This window comes from Tympanuchus pallidicinctus, unplaced genomic scaffold, assembly GCF_026119805.1.
Source record: "Tympanuchus pallidicinctus isolate F22 unplaced genomic scaffold, pur_lepc_1.0 scaffold5, whole genome shotgun sequence".
Lineage (NCBI taxonomy): Eukaryota > Metazoa > Chordata > Aves > Galliformes > Phasianidae > Tympanuchus > Tympanuchus pallidicinctus.
The window spans coordinates 29,963,221-29,972,242 of NW_026294769.1; the positions used below are offsets into that span (position 1 = coordinate 29,963,221).

General features: G+C 40.7%; 1 protein-coding gene across 1 annotated transcript; it reads right to left on the reverse strand.

The window, feature by feature from the left end:
• Positions 1–507: 507 nt before the first annotated feature.
• TYMS (thymidylate synthetase) lies at positions 508–8,833 on the reverse strand. The gene is made up of 7 exons (XM_052704384.1): positions 8,419–8,833; positions 7,478–7,551; positions 6,134–6,308; positions 3,605–3,706; positions 2,241–2,416; positions 1,559–1,630; positions 508–660 (listed from the first exon to the last, which is right to left on the reverse strand). Exons 1-7 carry the CDS (start codon positions 8,816–8,818, stop codon positions 523–525), a joined length of 1,137 nt encoding a protein of 378 aa, XP_052560344.1. The 5' UTR covers positions 8,819–8,833; the 3' UTR covers positions 508–522.
• Positions 8,834–9,022: the final 189 nt, after the last annotated feature.

Genomic DNA, 9,022 nt, shown 5'->3' on the forward strand with positions numbered 1-9,022 from the left:
CATATTAAAATTAAACATGGATTCCAAAAGATTTTTTTAAAAAATAAAGTTTTATTAAACAAATTATTTTAAGGACCTCTATGAAAGAATCTTCTGTTGTACATAAAGGCTCTTTTTTTCGGTCCTAAATAAAGCATGTAAGCAAATACAGCTCAGAAATAATAGCTGAATAGTAACTGAAACAGCCACAGTCAAATGAAATAACCAGTAGAAAAGTATCTCCCAAACAACACTTGCATACTAAATGCATTATTTAGAGAGGAATAAATAATCCAAATTCATTGTCCGATAAGCAGAAGCCAGGAATTCTACTCTGCTTCATAGCAGATAGAAAAAACAGCAGTAAATTCCATGCCTACATATTTGTTCTTACAACTTAGTAATGAAGAAAACATTGGTCTATTTTTCAATACTAAAGCATATGCCTTTAGAACTATATTTAAAAAACTCTGTAAATTTAAGAACAAAGGAAGCAAAGTAGCTTAAGTAGATTTCCATATTAATAGAAGATGTTTAATAGCATTAAACAGCCATCTCCATCTTAATAGGTGGATGAGGGTTATAATCTTCAATCTGAAAGTCTTCTGCCTTAAAGTCACTGATGTCTTCAACCTTACGAAGGATTTTGAGTTTAGGTAAAGGTCTGGGCTCCCTTTGAAGCTAAAATAAAAGCATGTCCTAGGTTAATTGCACAAAAGTAATACATACTTAAGAGACAAGGACTTTATGTTATAAATTAGATCTCATTAATCTAAATTCAGGTTTCCCCACGTAGATTCTCCTTCTTTCCCAAGAAAGCATTAAAAAAAAATTATTACAATACAATTTGACATAATCTACTTTAGTATTTTGACTGAGTGCAGCAGCATCCAACTGCACTGTGAGCAGTATGAGTTTGCAGAGCTATTCTAGTGGATGCAAATTAGATTCCTTCCAGACAAAACTAAATTGGAAATTCTGATGAAGACGTGCATCAAATGCGCTGCAATTTCTCACAGGAACATTAGGGCCCAATCCAATAGCTACTTCCTGAGGTGGTTTTGAGCTCTATGAATGGTGAGGATACTCAATCCAACTAAAATTCTTATTTTCTTCTCCTGCACTAAATTATTTCCTGAAGAAAATACGGCCTTATCCAAGGAAACTGAGTAACTAATTTGAATTGATGAAATTATCGTTTCCTGATATACCTAAAAAGACATTTTATTGTGTTTATCCTCTTGGGCAGAATGATTTTCTAAAATTCTGTAATGACAAAGTCAAAAATAGGGGTATGGACTCAAGATCTTTAACTTAGTTCTAGAATAGTCCATTTTGATCTGGAGTCGCATACAGATGTTCATTTCAGTCATGTTTGTTACAAACAAGAATAAATACAAATTCTACATAGGTTAAAGACCAGTTCAGGAAATGCAATTTTTAGGGCAGAAATGGGGAAGAAAAAAAAAAAAGCCATGCAAATTAGCATCTGGAAAACAGTACGTACAATATTGAGACAATTTGGTATTTGATGAGCACTGTGGAAAATAAAGTATAAGAACACAAAATGAGTACTTACTTGAACTTTTAGAGGCTCCACGTGATTCAGATATATGTGAGCATCTCCTAAGGTGTGTATGAATTCTCCAGGCTGAAAAGGAAGGAGAATACATGATAGCTACAGTGACTGAACAAATACTACTGATCTCAGTCAGTAGTTGATCATCCATGATCACTAGATAGCTCATCCATTGCAAACAGATGTAGCAGTGGTATCCAGCTTTGTTTCACATCTCATATGTATTACTTGCTCAAGCTGTTTCAAACTAGCATCTTTAGCCACTGCTGAACAATGTACATTGTGGAAGCAGAGGTGTCAGCAACAAGATAAACTCCAAAGCGCTTCAAGAGCATCCACATACAATTTGCAGGCTTGCAAGTTCTGTGACTTAGCAATTCCTAAACAATGTAGTTTTTTTTATATATATATATATACGTATATATATATATATATATATATATATATATATATATATATATATATATATACACACACACACAAGATCCTGAACAGTACATTCATTTCATGGTTTAGTGGCTTGTGGTAGCAATGGTAACAAGAGGGTGGTTGGACTAGATGATCCTGTAGGTTCTTTCCAACCTTGTGATTCTACGATTTCAGTTTGTCCTGAATATGACACTGGAGTCTTTTAATCCCTCACTCTTCAGACAGTCTCAAATAAAATGATTAAACAGCCTACCTTCAGCCCTGTGACATGGGCTATCATGTATGTGAGCAGTGAATAGCTGGCAATATTGAAAGGCACTCCTAGTCCCATATCTCCAGACCTCTGATACAGTTGACAAGACAGTTCGCCATTTAGAACATAGAACTGGCAAAGAGCATGGCAAGGTGGCAAGGCCATCAGAGAAATATCTAAGAATTACAATACAGGAAGAAGGGAGGGGGGAAGAAATAAAACCACATTAGTGTCAGAAACTTAGAAAATGCAAAAACTGAACAAACACAGCGAGATACAGGAGGTAGTGCAGCTTGATACGGCCATCATTCTGTTGCTGCTTCTCTTTAGACAAGAGAGCACCTGCTGCCTAAGCAATTAAGAGCGGGTCATGACCAGCTGTCTCCTGGGCTTTTTGATCAGAAAAGTCATAAACAGATATTCTATAGAACAGATTTCTGCCATAATGCTGCACAGCAGTTTAGCCTTACTCACCTAGGGGAGCCAATTTATTTCCCTAAAGGAAGACTTTGAGAGCAAAATTAAGCATGCATCCTAAAGCAACTTACAGCCGCTTTACCTTACACATTTCTCACTGCAATGTAACTTTATTGCTTGTTGAGATTTAAAACTGACTAATCATTGGTAAATAAATTCAGAAAATAAAATAAGAGTGTTTACACTTAAAGTGAAGACAGTAAACCTACAGCTAGTTTAAGTAAAACTTGAACTCACTCCCAATATGCGAGAACATTTAGCCTTAAAAATAGCAGCAGCAGCATGTGGAATCCCCTTTCAGAGACACTAAAGGAGAATGTTGGGGGATTATTATTTTTTTTTGGTGTATGGATCTACTGCTGCTAAAGTAAAACAACCACTAGCCCTAGCTCTTATTTAGAAATAATCCTTCAAAGTGAACAGGCTAACGTATGCCCAAGAAGAAGGACTGCACTAAAAATAACACTTCTGTTCTCAAATTCTATGTTTTTTTCTAAGTTTACTATTTAATATATGGCTAAAAAAGAAAATCCAACAACAACAACATTGCTTTGGTATATTTATTTTTGTTGTTTTTTAACCTTGTTAACGTAACTTCTGTCTCTGAACAGAGACTGTATGTCAAAAGGCACTGGTAGCCATGTAGATCCCTCACTTTAACCTGGAGATAAAAACTTGGAAGTAATAGTTGAAAAGTTTCGAGGTTTGAGCACAAGAATTAAGCAGGAGGAGAACTGACAACCCCTGACCAATTATACTTGGTGACCTACATTTCTGCTAGTTTTACAAAGAATAAGGAAATGCAGTAACATGGAACTGATGCTGACACAGTACTTAGAATACAGTCTATATACTTTATAATGTTCCCTTTATGCACGGTTCAGTACCTTTGGGATTCCAAGCACACATGATGATTCTTCTGTCATCTGGATTGGTTTTGATCATCTCAATCACTTTTTGTAACTGATCAACTCCTTGGTTGGAATAATCTGAAGAAAGATACCAAATATGATCTAAGTCAGATTCAAATCATTATCTATTTTTAAAGCCCAGCCCACATCCCACTGGAAAGCAAATGACAGCCTCTGAAGATCTTACTGAAACTTTGAAGGCAACTAAATTTATCTGTTGGCACTCACCAAGCGTAGGTTATGCTTGGTCTTTCTTTGGCTGCTCTAAGGTTTGTGAAGTTCTCATTTCTGTATTACAATATGTCCAACTATCTCTTTTGAGTGCTTCCACTACCTTTAGCATCCACTGAAATGGGACGATTCCTATCTAAAAAGTCTTCTTCCAAGCATCAAAAACTAGAAGTCTGCACTTACACTACATCCCAGGAAACAAAGGTTGTGATACAAATATATTAATTGCACAAAACGCGTTATGACGATGAATGATGACATTCATGATACCTAAAAAGGACAGAGCTGAATTGGAATGAGCAACAGAAATGAAAACCTCATATTCATGCTTTTTAAAGTAATTCTCCCATCCTGTTTCTGTAGTACATGCCTTTGTCTGCAGCTTAAATTTATGTGCTATAGTACTCCTACTCAAAAAAAAATTCAAAAATCACATCCAGACCAGTAACACAGAATGCCATGCATTCTTTGAATGCTTAAAAGAAGAAAGCTTTTAACAAGTAAATACATACATCTATCTAGCACTCACCAAGGTCATTTATGAAAACTAAATTTCCAAAACACTCGGAGCCAGAAGGCACAGGATATTACAATTCACCCAGTGACCCTTGCTGGCTGATTTTAGGCTCGATGTCAATTATAGAGAATCTCACTGGAATTAACAGCAGAATGGATACCACCATAAAAAGAGTCATTAGTTGTTATTCATTATTCTGACTCATGCCAGTGAATTAGCGTGGCTGGTAACTAATTTTTTCTAATAACTCTTCTTGCAACCCAACACCAAATTACAGTTGCAGAGAGAGACCCAAGCTGGTTGGCAAACAACATGGTAATATACCAGCAGCACTGTGCCAGAAACTTTTTCAAATGGTTTTGTTAGATCCTGAAGCTAATTATTCATGCATTAGTAGCGCAACATAATGAAATCCATTAGCAATGGAAATTTATCTCATTTATTTTTCTGTAGTACACGAGTAACTCAGATCTTTTAAGTTAGGAAAGCTAAAACGTTTTACTAAGTTTTTACATTTGTTAGTTCACTGTTTGCACCACTTATGGTAGGGTAAAACTGTACTCTGCCAGTAGTCAATATGCCAATAGTAAGTACAGTAACTGTAACTAATGTCAACTTTGAGAACATATTGACAAAAAAATACAAGAGGAAAAAATAAATTGTATTCTACCAGATGTACATATATATATATATATATTTTTTTTTTTTTACTTTTCTTTTAATGGCAGTCCTAAGTTTTGTTTTTGACATCCTCTCCTTCAACGGTTTAGAAAGAACCACCCAAACACTTCAAAGTAAGTTTAATGAATTAATTCCACTGAAAATAATAGAAGCTGCATCATGCTGTAGTTCATTACAGCTGTTCTATCTATAGTATCATCGTGCTTTGTTCTAACTGTAAAACGCAAAAACCCCACAACTTCACCACATTGTGGCTTTCCAATACTTGAAGGGAGCATATAAACAGGAGGGGGAATGGCTGTTTACAAGGATGGATAGTGATAGGAGAAGGAGGAATGGTTTTAAACTGAGACAGGGGAGGTTTAGGTTGGATATTAGGAGGAAGTTTTTCACACAGAGGGTGGTGACGCACTGGAACAGGTTGCCCAAGGAGGTTGTGGATGCCCCATCCCTGGAGGCATTCAAGGCCAGCCTGGATGTGGCTCTGGGCAGCCTGGTCTGCTGGTTGGTGACCCTGCACACAGCAGGGGGTTGAAACTGGATGATCATTGTGGTCCTTTTCAACCCAGGCCATTCTGTGATTCTATGATTTAATTTCCACAATGTCCCATGAACATACAGAACTAACACCACTTCCTACCAGCACAAGTGCATCATGGAATTAACATTACTTCATTGTGGAATTAGCATCCTTTGTTGGCACTCAGAGAGTGCAGCCTTTGTTCCACTGCTGTCACTGAGCTAGATTATGGTTCTGGACTGCAGTACAGAAATGCATCTCTCCACCTACTGGTGACCATACCATCTCTACATTAAAGCAAAAATAACGTATACATTATGTATGATTCCTCTGTTCTATAAATACTAAACTATCACATACAAAGCTAAATTTTTCACAATAATTAGATTCAGCTAATTTAAAAGTATAAAGCAAAATTCACTCCCAGATTATTCATTCTTGTTTTCATTCCACAGCGTGAACAGTCCTTTTAACAGTACAACCCACCCACAGACTTCTGGAAGTGAGGTTCCAGTCATCCCACTAAGTAATCAAGGCTGCATTTTTATGTGATTACCTGTGTGCATGTCTTTGTATTCTGCTCCAAAGTGCCTCCACTGGAAACCATAAACTGGTCCCAAGTCCCCCTCTTCTCTGGTGCAAAACCCCTGCTTATCCAGGAACTCACGTGATCCATTGGCATCCCAAATCTTCACACCTTTTGCAGAGAGCTCTTTGGCATTTGTAGAACCCTACAAAATACAGACAGTATGAAGTTACCTTCTAATCCCAGAACACGATTAGATGCAGAAGCATTAAGCTTTGCTACTCAGCAATATTCCTCCTTTTTTAACATAAAAGATGGACAATCTGATTAATGTACTAGTTGCTGCCCTCGCACTTGGGCAGAACAAAACTTATAAATACCTTACCAGACTTCAGCCTGAGGTGCGAAGCTGTTGTTTAACTCACAAAAAGTACAGTCTCAAGGTCACCTGCTGTATACAATTTCACATACACATCTACAGAGAACAAGATTTTACTCTCGTAAAATCAAAGTATGGCCTAGACAGTGTCTTTCCCAAGCCACTTCTAATGAAGTTAAAGTCCCTTTTGTTAACATGACAAAAATGAAAAACATGGCAAAATGAACTAGAAAAGTTTCACTGAATTCTGTAGTGAGTGCCAAACAGCACACTCAAAAATCCAATATAACAACTGTTCTGTTTGGGGAGTGCACAGTCTTTTATCTTTGAAAAAAAGATACTTTAAAAAATATCTGTGTATGTGAGTCCTGCTGTCTAGCAAGCCCTGGTCTAGGTTTTCCCACATCAGTACATCGCTACTATTTCAAGTAATCGCTAACATTTCAAGGAACACTTGTACTGCAACATATTATCTACAGAATTTTAGTATTCTTAACTGCTGCAATTAGCCCTACTGGATGTCATTTTTTACTACTTAATAGACCAGTGTTTACTTCAGTCTTACTGCACCTGTGTTTCCTCACTGCTTGCTTCTGTTCAAATCAATACAAGCTACCTACCTATTGAAAAGCAAATTATTAGACTGTTTGCAAATTACAATATTATTTCTTATTATTTCTTACGTAAACACTAATAAAAGACTCCATCAGGCAGCAAAACTCTCTTTTTAACTGCAGCAAAAGCTCTCCCTGTACCAGACTGTTTCCCTTAAAAAGAAAGAGAAGTAAAAAATGTTCTGATTTGTAGCAATGCAATAGTATTCACTGAAATACATGGAATGTTTTGAAAACAACAATCTTGTACACATGGGCTGCTCTGCTGTACGAACAGAAGCACCTGCACTTACATCAAATTCCTTAACCCATCTCACACCAGCACATCAGATTGATGCCATTCTCAGGCCTACTACTGATAGAGCCATCCAGATACAGCACCTTGATAAACCACAGCAGCTCCTCCAGCACTCCTTTCCAGAACACTCTCTTTGTTGTCAGCAGTGGGAACTGATCTGAAAAAGTTACAAGGTGTCAGAGATGATCAGATTTGTTGGGATGAAAACAGATAATCCTAGGGGTTAGAAGGGATATCTGGAGATCACCTATTCCAACCCCCAGTTAAAGGTTCCCTACGGTAGATTACACAGGAAAGCACCCAGGTCAGTTCGAAATCTCCAGAGAAGGAGACTCTGCAGCCCCTCTGGGCAGCTCGTTCCAGCGCTGTCAACCTCAGACTAATGCATGTTTTTCTCAGATGGAACTTCATGTGTCCCAGCTTGTGCCCACTGCCCCTTGTTTTGTCACCAGGCACTGCTTATAAGAGCCTGATCCCATCTGCCCAAATAACTGACATTTTTCAGCACACGGAAGGCAATGCCCCTGTCTGACACAGAGGTTTGCTGCTGGGAAGGGACGTGCCATGCTCTTACTGGGACCAAGACTGACAGGGGCACTGCAGCGCTAGATGGAGGTGTGGACCTACACGCGTTCAGCACACAAGGCCGCAGATGTATTCGCAACGGGAAGCAGAGCCTTAAGGTAATATTATAAGGATCTATCGCACTGACGGCTCTCCCTGCACTGAGGTCCCCTGCTTACTTTATCAGTGATGAGAGCAGCGGGGCCGGGCTCCAGACCCACAACCACCGCCTGCTTCTTCCCGCAATGCAGAAAACATCGCGGGGGGCGCCGAGCCGGCCCCGCTCCGTGCAGCTCCGTGCAGCCCTGCAGCCGGGCGGCAGAAGATGGCGGCCGAGCCTCGGGGCGAGAAGTCGCCTCTCAGAGAGAACGGGGGCGAGCACGGGAGGGGCTGAGGGGGCTGCGGGCAGCTCCCGGGGCAGCCTGCAGCCGGAGGGACCGCGGGTCCCGGAGATGCCGACCTCTCAGACTGTACCGCGCCTGCATGCCGAAGACGGAGATGGTGCCGGTGCCCGTGCGGTCCTCCTTTCGGTGGCCGTGCTGCAGGATGTGCCGGACCTGCTGCAGGTACTGCGGCTCGCCGCCCTCCAGGCCGCTCGACGGCTCCTCCGCGGCCGGCATGGCGGGTGGGAGGCGACCTGAGCGGTCCGCGCGGCCGGGCGCGTTCCTGCCGCCCGCCGAGCCCGCCAAAACCCTTCCTTCCCGCGCAGAGGCACGCAGGGGCGGGCTGCCGCCTCCCTCTCCTCTCCCCGCCCCATCCGGGAGGCGCCCTACGCGCCGCCTTCTGCTCAGGGCGGGACCGCGGCCGCCCGTTGTCTGGTCCTCATCGCGGTGGGCGAGGTGTGAGGGCTGCAAGGGCATTGGGGCGGTATAGCAGCGGCAACTATTGTATTAACATTTATAAAGGTGCGTGCTAACATCGTGCATCTCATACGTTTAGCTAAATGCGTCCTTGGCACACAGAGGATTCTCAAAGCCTACACTCAGAGCTTGTAGCAGCCTGTCTTCGTAAAAATACATGCCTGAAGTGAACGTTATTTGGGCTAAGGGCAGTGCAAGCAAAAC